The sequence below is a fragment of the Phoenix dactylifera genome, chromosome 3 (genome assembly GCF_009389715.1).
Source record: "Phoenix dactylifera cultivar Barhee BC4 chromosome 3, palm_55x_up_171113_PBpolish2nd_filt_p, whole genome shotgun sequence".
Taxonomy (NCBI): Eukaryota; Viridiplantae; Streptophyta; class Magnoliopsida; order Arecales; family Arecaceae; genus Phoenix; species Phoenix dactylifera.
The window spans coordinates 21,391,429-21,415,409 of NC_052394.1; the positions used below are offsets into that span (position 1 = coordinate 21,391,429).

A 23,981-nucleotide genomic window follows, 5' to 3' on the forward strand; every position below is an offset into this window, starting at 1 on the left:
CAGTAAAGATTCGGTACCAAAATGGCAAACCTTAATTTGATTTGTTGATTAAAAATATATTCCAAACAATAACAATTCATGGTATCGCAAACTTGTTGACAACTGTGATTTGAAAATCATCCACCTTAGAGAAATAGCTTTTTCTTTTTCTTTACTGAAAAAATAAAATACCACCCGGTGTGCAGCATCCTTTTTAAGATAATTTGTGATATCTTTTTGCATATCTTTTTCCCCACCATAGCGTAGGACTCTCTTCTAGTACAAATATGTAAAATATCTTCTATTGCAGCAAAGATTTGTTATTCCAATATCATTTGATTGTAGAAGAACTGATGTCACAATGTGCCATTATAAATTTGATCAAAGAAATGAATAGATTGATACAATATACAAAGAATGGTGCCATCACAAAGTCTTTTGAAAGAATCTTACCGCGGAGAAGAAAAGCATTACTCTTGCAACAAAGCAATCCACTGCAAATGAACCAATACATAAAATACTTTACCAATACATTAAGTTTTCCATACAAAACACTTCGACTAAATTATATAAACCAAGAGCGAAACAATATTAACTAAGAGTAGTTGCACAAAATGCTTGGTGAATATCTTTGGTATCTTCTCAACATCCCTGGACAACCATCCATTGCGCATTTTAATGGGTTATAAGCTCTTTATTATTAGAGGATAACAAATATGCATTGATAAAGAAAACTTTTTTAAAATAAATTATTTTTTTAATATTAGAAATAAATTATATTTACATCTAATTATTTGAAAAACTATATTTATTTTTTACTAGGTTTATTTGTATTCAATACTTTAATTCATAATTTAAGATAGTATTAGTCAAATCATTAATTTTAAATAAAATTCAAATATTATATCTAAAAAATTAAAAATAACTGAAATAATCTTAATAAAAAATAGTTGGCCTTCGATCCAGGAAAAAAAAGTGAAGGTGAAGATAAATTTCACAGTTCTATATTTTTTTGCTTTGTTTTTATTTTCGGAAAAAAATATATTGGAGAGATCATATATGCTAGGCTGTATGTAAGTTTTGGACACACGTCCTTGTTCCGTTATTCCGAGAGTACTTTAAAAATCTCACCACATAAACTTTCTCGCTCGGGAATCTACGTGGCGCGTCTCCTGGTCGACCCACTACAGCTTTATCTCGGCGTTATCCACCCATCCCTCCCAACCAAAGCAAAGGGATAAAGAGACCCGCAAAAGGATCCACAAAATGCGACTAAGAACTAACGGAAAGAAAAAGAATGCAGGTGAGCCCCACTCTTCTCATAGCTAGTTCCGATCTCGGTCCCTTGTAAACAACGAATGCATTGATATTCTCACCCAATATTTTGCCGCACCCAAAAGCTCACTCGCTTGTATCGATACCTGCAGGACCTCACATTCTCTCTCCTCTTTCTTGGCTCCTCTCCGTCGTCTGCTCTGCTTCGAGATCGCTCTAGGGTTTCCATTCCGCCAGTTGGACCTCCGGCAAATTATGCGATCGCGTCCCGCCGGCGAGCTGCCCGGTATCCGATCATCTATAGGGTCCGCGCCATGGTTTCCGGCGACGATCCGGTGGAATCCTTCCTCCACGCCGTCCGCGATGCCTTCTCACCTCTCGAGTCCGGGTTCTTGCGCGCCGCCAAGGATCTCGAGTCCCATTGGCTGAATTCAAGAAGAAACGAGGCCAAGAACGGCGAGTTCTTGGATGTTTTTCATGGATCGGCGAAGAAGCAGCCGGGCCGTGATGCGGTGGTCGCCGTCGCTGTGCTGGATGAGAGGAAGACGGGCTCTGCGGCCATCAAGATCCCAATCAAGTCTTTTTTCGGAGCGCTCTTCCCTAAATCTTCCGGTGGGAATGCCGGAGCCGGCGGCCGGAAGGGCGAGGCGTCCAAGAAAGAGGCAAGCGAAGGAGACGGGGATGGATCGTGTGCCAATTGCTTGCATTTTGCGATGACCTGGTCTCTCTTGTTCAACAGTTTCTTGCAGGTCTTCCCGAGCCCGTTCAAATCCGCCAAGAAGTGTTTCGGGAAGCAGTGCGGCCAAGAAGATGACCCCTTTGCCGATCCGATGCATGTTAAGCCTAGAAGGAGAGGACCACAGAAGATTGTGTTCTGGCGTAAGTCTAAGGATCCGGCTTCGGAGGATAGGGATACGTTATCTCTTGAATTGCTTCTCTCCTTTGCATTCGAAAGTTTGGTTCAAAATCTCCACATGTTCGATCTGCATTGCCATGAGAAAAGTTCGAAGAGCTGCGGGCGTCCACCTCCTCAGTTCGATTATATGAACGTAATCAAGGGTCTAATCGATGGGAAGAAAGCTGATTTTGATGGGTTCCTCTCAAGTATGAGGTTTGCAAGGGTAGGAGGGGCACCGGGGAGTTTGGCAGGGGCCACGCCTTCGGCAAAGGAAGAGGGCGAGGGTCGTGCCTCCAGTGGTGACAGGGAAGAAACTGAGAGTAGTTCGCCGCACAATTTTGCTAGTGGATTGCTCAACATTCCATTATCAAATGTCGAGCGTCTCAAGTCGACGCTATCAACTGTTTCCTTGACTGAGTTGATCGAGTTCATTCCTCAGCTGGGGAAGTCGTCGTCAACAGATCATCCTGATAAGAAGAAACTATTCTCAGTCCAGGACTTCTTCCGATACACTGAGGCCGAAGGTAGATATACTTATTTCACTTTTTCCTTTATAATTCCATGAGAATCTAACTTCTAGCGTTGAGATTTGATGTATTTGTCTTTGCATTAATTTTATGGTGTCACAGCTTTTTCCTGCTTGTTGTTAATGTTTTATCATGTAGAATTTGATGTTCTAATGATTATGGGATACAGACAAGTGTTCATGCATAGCGACAAAGCTCAATAAAATTAGGAAAAGTGTCGGGATAGTATTAGATAATAAACTAATGATCAAGAGTCCCAATTGGAACAAAGGACATGAGAGTTTCATGGTGAAAATGTTCGTTTCCAGCCAAAACATAGACGACTCCGGAAATACCAACGAGAATCAAGCTTTAGGAATTTTATTCCGGGAGGTCTCATGAGTATGGGACATGATTGTTGGAATCCCACACGTGTATAAAATGTGTAATTTGGCAGACTTTAGATTATAGAGTCCATCTGTTTATCAATTTGTACAAGCCGATAACTATGTTAGTTTTGTAAGAAAAGAAGTGCTTTATCTTTATCATTTTAAGAGTTTGACAAATCAGAAAAAGGTAGAGATCAAGCAAATTTCTTAGCTTTAAAAGAAGTTTAAGACTCGAGAAGATGTTTACCGAAAACATGTAAGTACATAAAAATTTATCTGATGATATTGAGTATCTTGAAAGGAAGAAATTTTGGACAAGTTTCCTTAGTCGTGCTGGAATTAGATGGTCAGGACACTCATCCCAAGATTATGATTCCTATGAACATGAATAGTGCCCACATCTGTCAATATGGATTTTCTAAGCAGTTTAAAGAATCAAGGAAAGCTAATCAAAACATATCCAAGTACCTACTATCATATGAATACCTGTATATCCCGCTCCCACATCTATCAACACAGATTTTTGAAGTTTAAAGAATCAAGGAAGCTAATCAAAACATATCCAAGTATCTAATATCATTAATTCCAGGCCACAGTTGTGACAAAATAAGTTGGAGACAGCAACAAAAGTCTGAAGTAATCGGGGAATGTTATGACTAATAGTTGCCGGAGTTACAATCAGAAGTACAACATATTATGAAGTATAATCCAAGCTTCTAGGCTATGACCACCGTGACATGAACATAAAGGTCAGACTGTTAGACCTTGCTGTCATTGAGCATTGGAGATCAAATTTGTCCACCTTCCACTATTACATTTCCATATGCATAATTATAAAGGTGGTGCATGCTAATGTTGCCCTGGCCTGTCACTAGCACACAATTTCATGTCAGTGCTTGATACACACTGGCATGTTAGGCAAGTACCAGCATGCAGCCCGACATGCCTCTTTTATGTGTTGATAAGGCAGTATTATGGTACATGATGATCAGTGCCAATTGGCACTTTAAATCTTGGGTTGCATGTATGCCATGCTGATTTAAATTACTGACGTTCATATGCCCTTATTTATTTCTAATATGCATTTATTTTCTTCTTTCACTGTCAATTTTCCATGGAGTCTAATAAGATGCAAGAGTATGCTTTTCTTGTGAATGAGACCTACATGTAGGAAGCAGCATGGAAATGTATGTCATGAAAGTGCTTTTTTTAAGAAGAATTTGCTGGATGTGGCATGAAAATTAAAAAATGATACAAATCATAAAATAAACAACATAAAATATTCTTAAATCAAGTAGTGACATGAAAATTAAAAAATAATACAATCAATTACATATATTTAAAGTCCAGCATACATACCGATATTTAAAATCGGATCGAGTGGCGATGTCTCTTATAGATATTCGGATCATCAGCATAGTCAGGAGGCACATCAGCCCACCTCTCTAACCAAGTGACATTGTAGTCTTATACGTTCATCCCATAAGAAACGCGTGCAGGGTTGTAAGCACTCTCGGATCTCTCGCTTAAGCTCTGATTTTAAGAGATGTCCTTTAGTTGATAATATGGTTGTGGAGGGGCCCGTCCGAATATGCTAGCAGCAAAATTCGATCCATAAAATGTTTCGAACTGCATAGGATAGTAGCTACTAAAAGATGCCTTAGCTACACTATATCCATATCTGTATTTGTGTGAGTCATTGGCTGTCTGTGGCTGCGGGTAATAGGATCTAGTATACAATTCGGAACATGATACATTTATGGGTCCTACTCAACGTGCGAGGTCATTTGCAGCTACATCGTGTCCTCCTGAATGATCTCGAGGAGTCCGTCTTCTATTTGCAATTGTATTCTCGCGGGCTCTGTCAGATCGTGCATCGTGGTCCCTATCTTTTATAGTATGCGTAAACTGTGACTCACCGGTGAATTGAAGACTATCCTGCGACTGTCTCATAAACAGTAATCTTCTATCCTCCATTTTCTCTCTGGCCGGTAGATCTATGACCACCAGAACTGTCATCGCTGCTACTTCTGGTCTCTGAATTTGAGTGTACAAACTCCTTCACATTCTCCATTGGGGCTGCACGTGCTTTTTGTTTTTCTTTCTGGTATGCTGGGCAGCTGCCTTTTTACCCTTCGTGCCCCTCTCTGCTCGGTTATACTGAGAGAATGTATGTCGCTCTTCTGACCGAGTCGACTAGATAGCGTAGTGGCCTTGTCTAAGCATCTCTCGATCATATCTTTGAGAGGATGTCTCGGATAAGGAGTATGTGGTGACTGGCTCTCCTATGGTTATGACTGATTAGCTGGAAGAACGCGTAGAATATTGCGCTCAGCCCATTGCCCTACATCAATCCTAGTCTCGCTGGCTACGAAACTGGCTGGTCATGGAGGCGATTCTCGCTCATCAAGCTCCGACTCCTGCTGCTGGCCCACAAGCCATCTGATCATAATAGGATCATCCTCATCATCAATGAAATCACTATGGATCGGATCCGTATACTTGAGCTTCACTTTTTTTTGAATGCACTTCAGCCTCAATCTCAAATTATGGTGAACATATACAAGCTCGTTGAGGTGCTTTTGTGTCAAACAGTTCCTCTACTTGTTGTGGATGAGGGCGAAGGTGGACCAATTGTGCTCATATCCATTCGAGAAAACCGTCTAGGAGAGGATCTGGATAGCTAGCCTTTTAAGATTTTTTCGGACAACCCAAAATGAATCTACCATTCAGTTGCAAAAATATTGAAGAAAATTACATATAAGATAGTACCATATTAATAACCATTTAATGCCAGGTAAATATCCTTCTGATGTGTAACATATTTGAATTCATACTTTTCTTACTTACGATATCGTCGATACTCCAAAGCTGTCGCTGCCCTCTCTAGATATTTTGATCTGTGAAAAAGAACCATGTTGTACTATATTAATAATAGAATATATCAGTTAACTTATACATATCACTTAAGTTAACTTACCTCTTCTAGACATAGGGCTACGACTTTTGGATCTAACTCCATCTTGTAAATCACATTACGGAGAGCGGCCAGAAGTTTGTCATCCATATTGATTCCAGGTACAATGTATTGGAACCAAAAATTTAGGTAGTATGCTGCACATAGAGTTCGTTATTGCCTTAGTAAAATTAAATAAGTAAAGGAGCAGTCTAATTTTCATTGTTCTTGTTTACCTGCTAGATGCAAGTCTCTACCCATCTGATAGTCCCACTGCCGCTCAATAATGTCGATGTACTTCTGGGCATGCATCGGATCTACCTCGATGATCTGGATTTTTGCCCTCTTCATCATGTGATACAGAAAGTCCATATGGGGGGTACCTCTCGCTATCCACGGTCTGAAGCACTTCATACAATGGTTTAATAGCCTTCACTATCGCAGTGGCTTGCTGCTAGAATGTTTGCCTCATCATGAAGCCTTCGACACTGCTCCTTCAGTGCCGGCCCTTGCATATCTACTTTTCTACCATTCAGGACTGACAAACATCTGATGTAGGGTTGCTTTCTTCTCAAGAAGGCTATCAAGTGCAACGTAGTTGGTAGCAAACCGTGTGACTCTTAGTCTTAAGATCTTTTTCCTTACATACCTCATCAGTGAAAGGACCCACGTATAGTTATAAATGTCTGGTGATGGTTTGAGCTATCTCCACTGTCTGATGCATCCTACGAATCTTCGCAATGTCCATCAACATGAGGTCGATACAATATGCAGCAAATGGGGTCCAGAAAATATATGGTCATCACCATCAAGATCTCTCTGATGGTCTTATATTGTGGCCTATTATGAGTGATGACCTGCACAACATTCTCTTCTCCTACTTGATCAATCACCTTCTTTATCAGTTTGAGGATGTACGCAGCGTCATGCACATGATCAGAAGCATCAATTTGACTTGTAGAAGAAAATTTTTGTATCACCGTATGTCGGAAAGTTTATGCTCTGCCTGGTAGGACCAATCAAACCATCACACATTACAATCAGTCCATATATGGATCACTTGCTCTTGTAGGAGGCAATCCATTTATCTAGCTCCTCTTTATTACTATTAAGAAGCTCACTGTAGATGTCCTTCGGACTTGGAGGATCTACACCAGGACCAGCAGCCTGTATGGCAGAAATTGCAGATCTGTAGTACGTATTGTCTATCACATTTGTTGAAATATGGCTGAAGTGGATCCAGGATCCAATAGCTTGTCACATATCCTTCTTATCCTTCTTCAGCATTAAGTCAATCCTCTGCCGTTTTGAATCTCTACTGAGGAAGACATGTGAATCTAAATTATAGATTGCTCCTGCTGGTGGAATATCTCTGGATGACTTCTTTCTGCTGCCAAAAGCCTCCAGCATAGATGCAATCTGGCCATCGCCTCTGCTGATGGCCTTTATGACTGAGGTAGTCCTTCTGAACTCTAGATCTGGCCTGCTGCTTGCAGAATTGGAGCCCAACTCATAGTACGAGGGCCCAAATCAAGCCTTATGCCTGGCCACCTTATCCTATTGCCACTGATCATCCAGGCTCGCTTGCATGGTTCTTGGATTTGTGCCTCCTTGTCAGCTGGAGTGGACATCTCCTCTAACTCCCTGGAGTGATAGAAAGGTGGCTTTGCGGCTCGATGGTCCACCTTCGCCTTTTTCTTGACAACTCTCTCGTTTGCTACTCTAAAATCAGCGAAGTGCTTATTCATAAGCTGGCAAACCTCATATGGACATTTCCAGCACATAGATGCGTTGGGGTAACCACCAGCTAAGTATTGCTTCAACTTAGTTACCCTTTCTTCTTTGAACTCTGTGTTACACCAGTTGCACCGGTTGCACTTCCAATGGTGCCGACCCAAGAGCATTTGCCCATAATCCCAGCCAATATCATGCTTTTGGTCCTGCAGGTTTATCAAGTACGTTAGTTTATCAATTATTTAAAAATAGCAAAATTAATTTACGACGAAGATAATTTTTTTACTTTAAAAATACATCAAATTTATTTAATACATAACCCTAATTTTTCTTATTTATTTATTTATATATTTCTAATAATTTTTTAAATTTAAAAATATGTTTAAATATCATAAATTTAAAAAAAATATGATTTCTACCTCAGAAATTACTTTTGAATTATATAATACGTACTACTAATTTTTTTCTAATTTTTGGAATTATTTATATATTTTACATTATTTTTTGAATTTAAAAATAAATTTTAAATATTAATATTTAAAAAAAATTAATTTCAGCTTAGATCCATGTAGAACCTAATAATGTATGCTATATATATTTTTTTAGGCCTTTGGGCATGCATCAAAGGCTATTCTTCATTTTTTTCAAATTTAGGCTTAAGTTACTATGCGCATGATCACATCAAAACTTAAATGAATGAACACCAAATTTTTATGGACAGTAACTTGCATGCCCCTAAATACGTTTCTGATTATATATTTTATATTTTTTATTTACTTTTAAAAACTATCCTTTTTTAATCCAAATATATATTTTTAATTTTTAAAAATTATATATAATCTAAAAATTTAAAATTTTTATGTCAACATATACATCATCCATAGATCTACAACATATAAAAAAATCAAGCCCAAATCAAAAAAATTGGCATGATCTTTTTTATTTTGCAATTTTTAAGCTATTTTTTCAAGTCTCTTCTTCCGAAAAAAGGAAAAAAATGAGATAGAAGAGAGAAAGCCCACCTTTTTTGGCCTTGAATCTTTTTTTCTGATAGCCTGAATCGGTGTTGTTTGTGGATTTTTTGGGAAGAGGAAACGATGGAGCCACTTTCAAATTGTGTTGGGAAGGCCTTTTCGAACATTCCCAATGCCACCTGATGTCTTTAAAAGGCATAAGTTGGCAGTGGCAATAACGCCATACCCAACCCGGTTTGAAACCGGATTGACTCGGTGTGAACCGGCCGGAACCGAATAGTATTGCCGAACCGATCCGGTTTCGCACCGCGTCGGCTCGGTACTGCCTGAACCGAGCGGTTTGGCCCGGTTCGGCAGAGCCTGGGATGATGCATATTCAAGCAGCATGGAAATGTATATCATGAAAGTGTTTTTCTTTAGAAAAGTCTGCTGGATGTGGTAGCATCAGATGATGCATATTCTATGATTATATTGAATTTTTCAAGTGCTAATGAAATTATCAATAAAAGAAGCAACATTTAGAAAACCAATGTGCCTATTCATGGGCATAGTTTTAAGAAAGAAAATGACGACAAAAAAAAAATATAACTGCTGGCACAAAGTGTCAAAAATTTGTATGTTGAATGCTGCTATCAGTTACAACCTCACCTTCCAAGAGCACAATAGATGCCCAATTCTTCCATTGACTTGATTTCCAGTGTAAGATCCATGATACCTGAGGTTTTGCCTTCAAAAATCTTATTGTTGCATTGTTGTTGGGTCTTCACAAAACACTATTATCTGTAATCGATGATTTTTATGTTTTAACACTTGAACCCCAATCTCATGGAGATAAGTTGTGATTGAGAAAGGCTAAGGCCATGTTTGGGGAAGAGAGCTTTTGAAAGTAGAGTTGTTGGAAGTAGAGCGTTTATCAAAAGCTGTTTGTTGTTTGGTAACTACATTTTTAAAGTGCTGTGGCACTTTAACATGTATTTGGTAAACAAATTGAGAAAGTACTTTTGTGTGACAAAATGACCATAAAGGATATTACCAGTATTATATAACAGAGCATAATAAAATATAAAATATATAAATATATAAATATATGATATAGTATAATATTAATGTAATGTAATATAATATTATTATAATATAGTACTATAACATTATGTATTATAGAATAATAATTTAGTATAATATTAAATTATTTAACATAACATATCAATGCATTATGATATAATGTAATATAATATTTTATTTATAGTATAATACAATAATAAATATATAAAATATTATAATTATTAGTGTAAATTAATTTTTCATCCTTCTAATGACCATTTATTTTTCTAACAAATTTTCTAGCTAGGTGATAAAATTGGTTAAATAATTACTAATATTTTTATTTATTGATTGATTTATTTATTTAGATCAGATTATTTGCCACTCACTCATTATTTTTTTATTTTATTTATTTATTTATTTATTATTTTATTTCATTAAAATATAGAGGGGTAGCCGGCCATGGGTGGTGGCCGACATGGTGGCTGCCACCGTGGGTAGCCACGAGCTTCCAAAACAAAAAAAAAAGAAAAAAAAAAAGAAGAGGAAGAAGGAACAGAGGCGGTGGCGTTGAGAGGAAGAAGAAGATAGAGAGGGAGAGGGAGAGGGAGAGGATGGGTGAGAGAGGGGAAGAGGCGGGATGAGGGTTTTGGGGGAAAAAGTGTGATTTAAATGGGGGTATTTTGGTCCAAAAAACAGCTTCCTGACAAAGATGAAAACATCATTTTTGGAAAGCTCCAAATTGGAGCTTCTCCCCAAAAGCTGTTTTCAGCTTCCCACAAAAGCTGAAACAACTTTCTGAAAATTTTACCAAATACCAGAAAGTGCTTTTTGGCCCTCCAAAAGCTCCCCCAAACAGGGCCTAAGAAGTATTCAATAAAAAGCCAGAAAGTCTGCTAGGTTCTGTTGGAAAAAGAGAAATAATCAGCACATTTAGATTATCCTCTACGAGATAAAAATTGCATCATTTAGATGCCACCTTCCCCTTTAAAAGGTTCTTGAGTCAAAGGTTTTATAATGACAAGAAAAGAAGCATCTGCACTTACGATGAAATATAGATTTTGAAACCAAATTTTGGATGCTAGAGCGTATATCCCTAACAGTGAGAAAATAGCAAAAGGAAGTCATGCTTATGCCACTTCCTCAGCTTCGGTAATGTTCTCTTAGATTGATAATCTAAAAGGATGTTCCATCTTCATCTTGTCTCACCGCAAACAGTCCTTAAACTATTGAAAGCATTGAAGAAAGTCCCAGGGAAAATAAACTCTACCATCGTAGAAACTCTAGCATCGTAGGACCACGTCTGAAGCCTTTTTTAAACCTTTACCATATTGAACTGACTACACATTCTCCCCATTAGCCTGAGGAATTTCCTCCATACAATTTCTCTTCAAAGTTCAAAGCCAATTACCTAACATGGTTAGGTTAATGTTTCTAGCACTTCTGATGTCAGGACCTGCCTTTTTTCTCTTGAAGATGCTTTAACCTACTTAGAAATGTGCTATTAACTCCTGCCATCAAGCCCCTTCCCTTTTATCTAAATTTTTTTCCTCAAAATTTTCTTCAATTTGTTGGCTAGCCTGCATGCAAAAGCATGAAATGACAGAACGTTGACTAGAATTATATATATGAATGAGTCAACAATGTTACCTGGACATGTAGAAGTCAATTGTCCAAGTGTCCCATAGAGTTGGACACATGAACCTTCAGAAATTGGACATTGGGATCATTCACATTGTATAATGTGTTTGTAAATGTCTATAAGTGTATGTAAATAATGTATAATTTGTTAGGATAACTTCTTAATAATTCGATAGAATTGGCCAAATGTTTGCAAAATGTTATATTAGACTTGAAGTTTCAAGGTATGAATGCCAAAAGTTGATATGTAAAAATTTGATGATATCATGATTTGTTAGAATGAAAGTGTCAAGTAGTATCATGAGGTTTCTAGGTGTCAAAGTGTCAGGACATGTCAAAAGAAAAGCCAAAATTTGAAGTGTTTGGATAGTGTTTACCCTTAACTTCAAAGCAGATGAGTGTATCCTTTTTCTTCCATCCCTCAAGTTACAAATCAGACGTTGTGACAAGAAGTTCTAAATTTTTCTCCCTTGTACAAGAAAAATGAAAGCAGAAAACATCATTATTGCTAACAAATTACAAATTTCTTCGCCTTATGTATTCTACAGACGTCAAAAGGTTGACAGAGTATATCAAAGGAAAAGTTTCATTGTTTTAAAATCTGAATGCCAGCTAAAGTTAGTAACGTGATTAGGAAAAGGTACTTCATCAACTTTGTTGGCACTTATTTTTCAATGAGAAGCTGCACATATTTCTCTACACCCTTAGCTAATCTGTGAACCATCTTACATACTGCTTCTTTTTGATGGTTATTTAATAGGCTGAATATGTTTCGTCTTGTAATGGTGAAATTAAAAATTCTACAGGAAAGCGTTTTTTTGAGGAGTTGGATAGAGATGGTGATGGTCAGGTAACTGTTGAAGACCTTGAAATTGCAATGAGAAAGAGAAGGCTGCCAAAAAAATATGCTAGAGATTTTCTACGCCGTACTAGAAGCAACATATTTTCGAAGTCAATTGGGTGGAAACAGTTTTTGTCCTTGATGGAGCAGAAGGAGCCGACCATGCTTAGAGCTTACACAACCCTCTGTCTAAGCAAGTCTGGAACACTTCAAAAAAATCAAATCTTGACATCGCTCAGAAGTGCAGGCCTTCCTGCTAATGAAGATAATGCTGTTGCTATGTTGCGTTATCTGAATGCAGATACTGAAGGATCCATTTCATACAGCCATTTCCGTAATTTTATGCTTCTGCTTCCTTCAGAGAGGCTTGAAGATGATCCTCGGTATGGTTAAATCAAGCTATTATCTTTAAGAACATTCTATATGGTGAACGAAGAGCTAATGGACAATAAATTATTGCTTCTGGAGCTCTGATTTTTGTCGTATTGTTGTTCTTGAAATTAAAAAAGCTTCTTGAAAAAGTATAGTAGCCGATGATCTTGTTTATGTTTCCATATTTTTTTAATCTGTCTCATTATTGTGATATATTAAATCTCATCTCAATCTAATAACATCTTTAAGGCTCAAGGCTTCAGCTGCAGATTGGCTTGTAATCCTTGTCAACAAATTCATACCAGTGGTTCATGGTTGAACTTACTTGCCACTCTTTCAAGGACTTCTTTTTTGTTTTTATTGTTGCCCCTAAGAAATATCTACCTGTGGATACAGCAAGTCCTGGTTTCTTGTGAAAGATTATAAATACTGGATTTCTTATATAATGAAGCATGAATCACTTCAATGGGATGGTTCTGTTTTTTGCATGTGTTGCTAAGTAAGACTAACATGCCTGACCTGTCTTGCTAAGAATGATGTATTCAGATGGTGAAAGGTTTTTCTGGACCACTTAGCAAAATGATCGTGAACCTGTCATTAGCTGTTTGCTTTGTGGTCAGTGACATGTAAGAATGTTGTTAAACAGAAAAAACTAAGAAACTGACTGACTTGAACTTAAATTTGGTAACAGTTTTACAAGAAGTATGATAAGCTGTAAATAGAAAATTCATCAGGTAGTAGATGCCTGTATATGAAGATACTTGATAAACAGAATATGCACTGCATAGCTGCTTCCTCTTGCCGTTTGTAGCTTCTTACTTTTGATCTGTATTTCTGAGAAAATGGATAACATATTTGATCCTTTTAGATATATCTCGGAATATTTTTATGTTATCATATGTTTTATGAAAGAAAAATTCTCAAGTTGAAGGAGTGGCTTCATTTTATTTTTTATCATAATTCTTGATACGTATATCCATCCATCCATTACTTTAATATAAAAGTTATATGTATGTGCATATTGGAATCAGAGTCTAACTCATTATTATCTGTTGCATCTCTCAAGGGAATAATTAGTTGATAGTCGTTTTGTTCTTTTTAACTTGATGCTCATCTTGGATATTATGTACAGGAGTATCTGGTTCGAAGCTGCTACACTTGTGGCTGTTCCTCCACCTGTGGAAATATCTGCTGAAAATGTTCTCAAGTCTGCTTTGGCAGGAGGTCTTGCTTGTGCACTTTCTACTTCTGTGATGCATCCCATCGATACAATTAAGGTGCCCTCTCAGCCACCCGACATGCACATACATGTAGCATTATTTATTTTTTGGGTATTTAAGTGACCAAATGAAATGCAGTCATGTCTTGGTGAAAAGTGTGCTGCATTACCAATTGATCTAAATGACAGGGAAGTTTTGAACTTGAATTCTGTGTTATGTTATTTTTATTTTTTATGGTTATGTTGCATGGTGCTTTTTTAGTACTCTAGAGAACAGCAGAATATATCAACTGTGTTGATATTTATTGATCCGATAGCAAGTTGAGTTTACACGTGATGTTTACTGATCTTATCCAGGAAAGGACAGAGTTCCTCTGATTTGTTTTACCTCAAATTTCTAGTGGGAGAAGGGGGGGGGGGGGGGGGGGGGCACGGTTGGTTCAGTAAAAGAAGAAAACAAGAATCTTGGAATCCTGTTCCTTCCTGAAACATGCTGAAACCTATACGTTGTTGTTATATATGACAGATTTAAACTTTTAATTGGGCTAAACCTACAAACACGTGGGTGAAAACTGTCTGCATAATGTAAATCACACTGAAACACTCTTAATATGTAATCCTCTGTAATTTGATGGGGGTCACTTCAAGAGAAGGGTTTTTGTGTTTAATGCTGCATATACATGGTTTGACCTACATGGACGTGTAATATATATATTGTCCCTTGGGGGGGGGGGGGGTGGTGAAGTTTTGAAAATATAAATTGCAGTAATTCAACGATAATATAGTATGCAGAAAAATTAAAAGGCCATTTATATTATTCAATTTTTTATTTCATGACTCATATATGTTCAATCTGGAAAAATCATGGTGCTGATTATCAAGGCAATGCTATTCACATGATTCACCTAATTGATGGAATGAGATAGTATTTTCTTTTGTCCATGCCCCATTTTATCATCTTAGAATACAAAAAAGAAAGCCTCTCGACCTTACATTGATCTCATAATAAATATAGCTTCTTCAAAATTCTAATACCCTGCCATGAGCAGGAAAAAAATAAAAGAAATAGCAGACATTTCTGCCAACCAAGTAATAAGTCGAAGGAATTGTATCTTTTGAATGCTATGCTGGTGCAGTTCTGATAGTTTGTTGCTTCATTTCATTTTAATATGTGGAATTTTATTTGGTAGATGTTCCCAATATAATGAATTTGTGGTTTTATCAGACACGTGTACAAGCATCAACTCTTTCTTTCCCAGAACTCATATCAAAGCTCCCGCAAATTGGGCTTCAGGGATTATATAGAGGTTCCATCCCTGCTATTCTTGGGCAATTTTCAAGGTTAGCATTCTGTTTCCCACTATTAACAGCTTTGAGCTTCTGTAGCACTCAGCTCTGTTTTCACTGGCAGCCACGGGTTGAGGACTGGTATCTTTGAGGCAAGCAAGCTAGTATTAATAAATGTTGCCCCAACACTTCCAGATTTCCAGGTAAATTAAAGCATGTACATTTGTATGTATTTGTTTGTATAACATATTTGCAGCCATTCTTATGGAAAAGTTGGATATCTACCCATGAGCTGCTGTAAATTCTTTCAGCATGTTAACTGTTGTCAATCTTCATTTGGTAGCTTTGTAGCCATATAGTTTTATTTTTTTATTATGAAGTTGCATAACCATTGGATTCTCTTCATATTCACTGAAACTACCTTTCCCATCATAATGCACCCTATACAGGACATAATCAAGAACACTATTGCTGCATGAATTTGTAAAATTGAAGACTCCTGTTTGTTTCATCAAGGCTGTGAAATGGGACAGCTTAGAATTTGAGATAAAGTAGTCTCACATGATGCAGGTTCTGTAAATGAGACATGTATATTCTCATGTAGGTGCAATCCTTGTCATCCTTCTGCAGCACAATCCTGGGAACAGCTGTTCGAATTCCTTGTGAGGTTTTAAAGCAACGGTTACAAGCAGGCATCTTTGACAATGTAGGAGAAGCAATTGTGGGTACCATGCGCCAAGATGGTCTCAAAGGTTTCTTTCGAGGCACAGGTGCAACACTTTGCCGTGAGGTCCCATTCTATGTCGCAGGCATGGGTCTCTATGCAGAAGCTAAAAAGGTAGCCATTAGTCCTATATGAATACTATATATGTTATTCCTTGATGTTAATGATTCCTTTATTAAGGGGCATTGCTTGGTGCAATGGTAAAGGCTTGGGCTGACAAGTGCAATAGCATGAGTTCGAGTCCTAAGGCATAGCCACTTTGTATAAAAAAATGCTGAATGTTAGGTCGAGGACCCTGAATTAACATGACTGAGTAATGCCCTATTAAAGATTCCTTTCTTGCAGTTGAAATTTGATTAGAGGCTTCTGACTGACTGGAGTACAGGTTTTCGACATGCCTAGTTGATAGATTTGCTGTAGGATTCCCAGAATTAAATGTCCCAGAAGGAAAAAAATATTCCAGACAGTCAGAAATCCTCAACCAAAATTTGCCATTTTATTTGCCTATTTAGCTTTATCTATCATTTTCTGGACAATTCATATATGCATGACTTATTTTCTGTAGGATTCATGGAACTAAATTTCCCAGAAAGTAAAAATTCCAAACAACCAGAAATCCTCAATCTGATATGATGTTTCCTTTTGTTCCAACTTGAACCAGGCTGCAATTTGCCTTCTGTTGATTACAGGCACTGTTTATAGAGCTTGTGGATACATACCTGGGTATTAGTCAATAATGCTTATCTGAATAAAAATGTTTGTCAACAAATTCATGTAAATTTATATGACATTTGAATGTAGCATGCAGTTATTCAATGTAATGCATTATAACTTACTGTAGCCCATGGATAAGAAAATGGCTCCATTTGGTGCTGCGTTTGTTTTCTGTTTCTGTTTTCAAAAATCCAAGACGAAAATTGAACAGGACTGTACGAATATATATGATCCAACTCCTTTCCTTTTTAAATTGTTTGTAAAACCTTAAGAACTTTTGGCAGCAAAGATTTCTTGCTTTCAGAAAAGTGAAAAATAAGAGCAAGGAATGGCAAAGTTTTGTGCAAGCACTGTCAGTAATGTCAAGCTTTCTCTAACATCAACCTCCATGTGGTATTTCACTAATTGTATGATATAGTTTTCTGTAGTGCTCCCCACCACCAGTACAGTTTTTCTATTTATAAAAGCTTGGACGTAATTTGACTATTGGCTTTGACTCTTTCTAAAGGCTGCACAGAATCTTCTAAACCGAGACTTGGAACCTTGGGAGACTGTCATTGTGGGGGCTTTGTCTGGTGGGCTTGCTGCCGTCATCACAACTCCTTTTGATGTGATGAAGACAAGGATGATGACCGCCCCTCAGGGCCGGCCAATCTCGATGCAAATGGTGGCGTTCTCCATTCTTCGTAAAGAGGGTCCCAGTGGGCTATTTAAGGGAGCTGTGCCCAGGTTCTTCTGGATTGCACCTCTTGGTGCAATGAATTTTGCTGGCTACGAGCTAGCAAAGAAGGCAATGGACAAAAGCGAGCATATGGCTGGCGAGCAGTTGCACGAGAAACGGATGGCTGGTTCTGGTTAAGCCATCTACTGATGTCTTCCTTTACGGGAAGACAGGAATAGCCTGGGCAATGGAGCTACTATTGCAAAACAGGTTTCATATGAATAGGTACTCTTGTTGATGTGTTAGTTGTTTGCAGAAATTTGGTTACTTCTGTGGGCCTGTGGCAGAGAGCCACTAATTTTGTACCGTGAGTCTTTTTGTTTTTTATTTTTTCAGGTAGAAAGCCACATCTGCTATTGAAGTATGATTGGCTGGATAGACAGTTTTGTGCTTTTTATTTTTTTTTGCCCCCGAAAAACTTTTCTTCTGTGTACATACTTCATAGTTACCTGTGAAGTTGGGCTCCTTTCTAAGCTGATCTATAAATCATTGATGGAGGGGGTTATTTCTGGGTTCCATCATATTTTTTATCATGGTATAATAAATACAGAAAGTCACTAGGCCGGTAGAACCCAAAATTTAGTCAGAAAGTCACTAGCTGAAAGGATGATGCATAACTTTTTAAATCCCGAAGGATTCAGAACGGTTTCAAGTGCCTAAAAGTTAAGGCTTAAACCCTTCAAAGCTCTTCGAAATAGTTGAGAGGTCACAAGGATCCACAGGCCACAGCCATACCTATTTTCTGGCGTTGAACTTCACAACTCTAAGCAGCAGAACATACTTGTTGGCAAAATGTACATAGAAAGACATCAATGGTGGGTCTCGTATGAGAGCTGCCTAGTGCTATGATGGCTCCCATAGTGCTCAAGTTGCGATCCAAGCAAAAAAACATTTAATGATAAATTTAGAGTTATCAACATTGAAGAGTTTCTTCACATTCAGGCCAACTGATGGCTATATATGAGCTTTCTCAAAAGCAAAGTTTCAAAAGTTCAGATTCCAAGTTTAACAGAAAGAAGTGCAGTGATGAGCTTCTGCACACACAGGTGGGTGAAATAAATGAAAAGTGCAACCTTATCAATGGTGGCCATAATCATCCTCGTAATCATCATCCTCATCATCATAATCATAATTGTCATCATCATCATAAAAGTCTTCTGAGTCCTCGTCTTCACTATCATCATACCAAATGTAGCCCTCATCCCACAATGGGCAGGAACACGTAGCCTTTTTGTCCTTCCATTCAGCCCCACAGGTATAGCAGAATTCATAACCACACCTGCAAAACAAGACAAACAAATTTCCCTTGGTCGAAAACACTAGTGAAAAGGGGCTAGCAAAAAACGAATCCATAAATCTGACAGTGCATGCACTTTTATTAGGTTATAATATATGAGAATGAAGTAATCGCAAAAAGATAATTTTGGAGAAGAAAAGAAAAATCCCAATAAAATTATAGCCTACCACTTAAGGGGAAAAATTAAAATTCAAATTGGAAAAGCAAACAAGGAATTCTGACAAGCACACTGTCAAAATGAACCAATCCAAGCATGTCAGACAAATCCATAAATCTGACAGCGCATGCATTTTTAGTAGGTTATATGAGAATGAAGCAATCATGTGGAGAAGAAATAAAAAATCCCAATAAAATTATAGCCTGGCACTTAAGGGAAAAAATTAAAAATCAAATTGGAAAGGAAACAAGGAATTTTGACAAGCACACTGTCAAAACCTGATACATACATACATGTATACCCTTAACAAAACAACCACCCTTGATCAGAGATTAAAAATTTGAGATATATGTAATACAACTTCTAATTTGTACAAGATTCAGATTTACATATGACTTAAATAGTTGAATTTTCATATAAATGAAAGATATTTTGTTATCCCACTCCCACTTTTTTATCTCATAACAACCTGAACTCTTACCAGGGTTGACCTGGTCTTCAATAAGTGGTACATCGAAGAAGCAAGCAGACAAATTCAAAGGCCTTTTCATCACTCAGAGGAGGAGGAGGAGGATCACAGCTAGGCATCTGGTCAAGATCTCCATTCTCGACAGTAATTCTCCATCTAGATACATTTACTTGTTTATGCTATCACAGATGTTAGAGATGAATTTGAAGAATCATGTGGAGCATATAACAATCATACGCAAGCAAGAAGATGCCATTCAACCAACGTATACATTGCCCATGAAAAATGAGCAAGCCAGGGACAGAAAAATTCTTGCAACTAACAAATAACTGAAACTTCTTGCACGGATTCCCTGATATATTGAGTTAACCTTTGAGCAGCCCATTCACTTGAAGATAGTTTTATAAGACAAGGTCAACTAAGTGTTACACATTCAAATATCCAAGAGGGCAACATGTCTAAGCCTTGATATGGAGCATGGACTAACATGCATAGAAAGAAGTTGCTGCAGCATGGAGATTTTAGCATCTCTTAAATTGAAAAATGTAAAGTAATTTATTTCAGACCACCTATGCCCAACATTTTATAAATCAACTTACCAAAAAAGGAATCGTGACAAAAGATAAGGACAAACTTAATAAGAGAAACATCATAATATGAATTTGAAAAATGCTAAGCAAACTGAAACACTGAAGTTACTGATATTAACAGAAGCTGCACGACAGGCAGGACACTCCTAAATTCCACTAATTTTTAAAGAAATATGAACGATTGAAAATAGCCTTCATAGTGAAGCAAAATTTTAATTGAAGAGAAGTAATTACCGGTCATGAAGTTACCATGAATGCAGTGCAACAAGGATGATTACTAATGTAAAGGAGTGATAAAGTATATGCCATCTAATCAATAAACACAAGCATATTTCAAAGACATGGGCAAATAGATCAGAAAAGTAAGAATTCTCTTTACAGAAAAGCAAGAGAAATGAATACATATACAGTATACATCTCATTATGAGTTTCAACATATTCCATAATATTGTTTCGATCTATGCCTTAGAAATGAATGCTATTTCCACTACTAAACGCTGTCTTCCCTCGTCATCTAGGTTCTTTTCATGTCCAGAGGAACCACTAAGGTTGCTTTGTGATGAGCTTTAACCATCTGACCAGGAAGGCTAGTCTTCCCCTTTTATTCCTTATTTTCTTGGGCAGGGGAGAATGTTCGTTCTCCAACCACCAAATGGTCTGCTTTTCATAGTAGGCTACTCTCATCAAAAGATGCCTTTTCCGCCATGAACAATGCGCTGCTTTAGTGAGTGGATTTCAGGTTGAGGTTGGTGGTAACACTTTCTCCAAAATATGAATGATCATACATTGATTTTGTAGCTGATTTATGTAGACTGGACAAGGTTTGTTGATCAAGCTATATAATCAAGGTTCTCCCGTAAAATTGGCATTTCGACTTTATAGAATAAACACATGTTATGGAAACAAGAAAACACCAAATAGTGACCCCTGTTATAGAGTAAGAACTATAGAACTACTGATAATGACTGCGAATAACAGACATGGAGAGAAGAAAGCATTAAATAAAATACCTGCAAGTCATATGGAAACAACCTTCTGCTAGTTCAATCATATGGTTACATTTCACACATTGGCGCCACAACTTCTGTTTTGCAAGGGACTGTAACTTTGAATCCTCTGCAGGGGGGTTTGGATTTAACCTTTTATACTCAAAGCATGACATTTTCTCGTGCCATGGAACCTTACAGTTGATACAGAAAAGGCCAGTGCATTTAATACATTTTCTAAGTCCAGATGTATCAATGAATTGCTTAGAAGAAGCAACCTGCTGAGGGTGTATTGCTTCACTTGTTGACATCAGAGCTGAGCACATTGGGTATGGGCAATAAATTCTCTCTCTTGGAGGAATTGATGCTTCCTTTATGCGCTGGACCATAATATCTAGTAATTTAGGTGACAAAAATTTCCTGGAACTCTCCACATCAAGCCTAGTATTGCAGCCATCATGTGGGCAACCAGGGAGCATTGCATGAAGTAACTTAACTTCCACATGTTGTTTCATACAGGAATAGCAAAAGCAGTGCAAACAACCACCAACAACAAACATTTGAGGAGGATCTGTAACTTCTAGACAGATCTTGCAAGTCTCCTTCAGATTTTGATTGCCACCCAACTCAACATTTTTGTTGATCTGAGAATCTATCACATCCCTTGCTAATCTGTACACAAACTTGATATGGCATCGTGGAAGCAAGAAAATTTGACATCTTTCGAATTTCCCTTGCAGCAATGTTGCTTGATTGATTATGTTTGCAACCTTGTTCTGTCTCACAAACCATCTCCCTGTAATCTGAAAAAAAATGACAATGTCATGAGTTAATAGAGGATATTTCTTTGCATGAGCACGCATCAGAATTTTTTGACAAATCAGTATACACAAGCGTGTATATTTAGAGCTTTGTGCATGAGTTGTTACCATGAGAATACCAAAAAAGCCCCAAAACTAATAATTATGTAGTTTATACATCAGACAATTATATGAGTGCATAATGGGAGAAATGAACAGGCAGAAAAATAGTTTAGACATAAGCATCTAACAGACTATTTCAATTAATTTGTAACATACTGGGCTCTTCAAATAAATGAGATAACAACTGCCTTGTTATGAATAGATGTTTACAACATTACTTCATGATCTAAGATTATCAATCAAAACTTGATGATGATGTTTAGGATTCGTATCACTTGAATAGTGAATATAAAATGCCTAAATTTTTCTTGCACCGAGTAAAAAAACAATTTACTAGAAAGAGTTGCAAATTTAGCGGGAGGGTATGGCTATAACAATGTAGGGAGCAAGATATACCGTACCAACCCAAATCAGATGGTATAGGGTATATCGTACTGTACCGGTTCAGTACTAGTATCCGGTACGGATGGTGTACCGGCACTCAGTATGTAAAAAAAATCTATACCTTATAGATACTATACTAGTGTAGTACCGGTACGGTGTTCGGTATTGAGACGGTGAACTTTGGTAGGGAGAATATGCAGACTTAGAAATGACCTTGTAGATATCAATTTTCAATCGGAACTTCCAAAACTGATCCAAAACACTTTGTCACGGAAAAAAGAAAAGTCATAATCAAGAAGATCAAAGTAAATAAACCACACTATACCCATTCAAGGTGCAGCCACATGCAATGTTCCAAGTGACACCATGGAATACCATTTTCAACCCTATCTAAATGGCATCTTTACAATCATGAAAGAGACCAAGAAAAGATATCTTTAATGAGATGATTTGACCTATTTTTGAAGAAAGATGGGAAAGATATACAGCTGATAAACCACAACTTTAATCAACAAATTCTTCTAAATATTGAAACTCCGGAGGGAAAATCCATAACCTAACTTGACGAGATAACCTAATCACAAAATATATAGCTATCCAAGCTATACATTAGGGTTTCACGAATCAAGAACTCCGGATTAGATGATCATCCATCAAAACCCCACCAAGTCTAAATCAGAAAATCATCAAGAACATAGCAGTGCAGATGTCTCACGTGATTAAATAGAGTTCTATAGTCACAGAACACATCGATCCTCTTGATGCCCAAAGACAGAGCCGCACTAAGCCCCTCGATCAACGCCTTGACCTCAAAAACTTCCCGGCCAGCCGTCGGCATCGGCTTCTGGATTTTGAGTAAGAGGTTGTCCTGGGGATCGCAGACCGCCGCCGCAATGGCGGAAAGCTGGAGCCACCTCCCCCTCACGGAGTCCCGGCTCGTCATGCCCTTAAAGTAAAGCCGGAACGGCGGCTCCTCCTCGTTGCGAACCGCCTCGATCGGCCGCTCGAATTCGTCCCCCCACTCCTCCCATTCTTTGTCCGAGATGTGGACGATCTCGCGGGCGAAGCGCTCGTCGTGGGTGCGGCGGCGGAGATCCTCGGCTATGCGGCGGAACTCGGCCTGGCAATGCTCACTGTCTCGTCTCTCTTGGTGGAAGCGTTCGAGTTCTAGGGCTTGGAGGGCCATGACCTGGGAGATCTCGTCGTCTTCATCGCCGGAGGGGGGCGGAGGTGGCGGCGGCCGTGGGCCGGAGGAGGAGGAAGAGGAGTGGGAGGGGAGGACGGCGAGGGAGGCGGCCATGGCCTCCTCCATCTGAAGGCGGAAGGCGAGGTCGAGGTCGGACTCGGCAATCCGGGCGGACATGAGTTCGCGGCGTTGGTTGGAGACGAGGATTTCGAGCTCGTCGGTGTCGTCCATGGGCGAGGGTGAGTCGGCGAGAGAGGAGACTCGCCCCCACTTAAGTCTTTGGCACGAGCCTTCTTCCTCTCTCGATCGATAGCATCGTAGCCTTTGGTTTTGGACGCGTGTTGAGACTCTAGTTGATGGAAATCCCGTTCTGCCCTATTATTTAGTGAGCGTGGTGTGGGTCGGGTACTTGGTTTCTTTTCCGAATGGGCTTGGCCTTCAAAGGCAAGTGGCAAGGTCCAATGGGCCTAATGGGGCGGCTACCATGATTTGGTTGTTACCTCTACCTTGAATCTTAGCCAAGAGGCAGGTTATTAGCTCTGTTCACAAACACAGTTTTCCTTTTACCACACCGAATAGAGAGTTCGTCGATTCTGTGATTTATAGCAAGATAACTCATTCCAGGACACTTATGGCAAACGTAAGACTAGCGTTTTGATATTTCTTGGAATTTTTCAATGAAAATTACCAGAAGTAAGGCAACGCAAACTAGATACGG

The 23,981-nt window shown here is 38.3% G+C and overlaps 2 protein-coding genes across 5 annotated transcripts; one reads left to right on the top strand and one right to left on the bottom strand.

Annotated features, from left to right (window-relative positions):
- Positions 1–1,391: 1,391 nt before the first annotated feature.
- On the top strand, positions 1,392–17,792 carry LOC103702869 (mitochondrial substrate carrier family protein C-like). 3 transcript variants are annotated; one of them, XM_008785495.4, is made up of 7 exons: positions 1,392–2,676; positions 12,200–12,617; positions 13,739–13,883; positions 15,051–15,166; positions 15,237–15,315; positions 15,717–15,950; positions 16,498–16,688. In XM_008785495.4, the coding sequence occupies exons 1-7, from the start codon at positions 1,569–1,571 to the stop codon at positions 16,564–16,566; spliced, it is 2,169 nt and encodes a 722-aa protein (XP_008783717.1). In that variant the 5' UTR covers positions 1,392–1,568; the 3' UTR covers positions 16,567–16,688. The 3 variants fall into 3 exon arrangements, with proteins under 3 accessions (XP_008783717.1, XP_008783718.1, XP_008783716.1); XM_008785496.4 differs by having other exon boundaries at positions 1,393–2,676; positions 16,402–16,688; XM_008785494.4 differs by lacking the exon at positions 16,498–16,688 and adding an exon at positions 17,059–17,792 and having other exon boundaries at positions 1,395–2,676.
- A 354-nt stretch (positions 17,793–18,146) lies between these two features.
- Positions 18,147–23,612, bottom strand: LOC103702868. 2 transcript variants are annotated; one of them, XM_008785493.4, is made up of 3 exons: positions 22,793–23,608; positions 20,795–21,573; positions 18,147–18,550 (listed from the first exon to the last, which is right to left on the bottom strand). In XM_008785493.4, exons 1-3 carry the CDS (start codon positions 23,492–23,494, stop codon positions 18,349–18,351), a joined length of 1,683 nt encoding a protein of 560 aa, XP_008783715.1. In that variant the 5' UTR covers positions 23,495–23,608; the 3' UTR covers positions 18,147–18,348. The 2 variants fall into 2 exon arrangements, with proteins under 2 accessions (XP_008783715.1, XP_038980899.1); XM_039124971.1 differs by lacking the exon at positions 18,147–18,550 and adding an exon at positions 18,560–19,350 and having other exon boundaries at positions 22,793–23,612.
- Between the last annotated feature and the right edge of the window lie 369 nt (positions 23,613–23,981).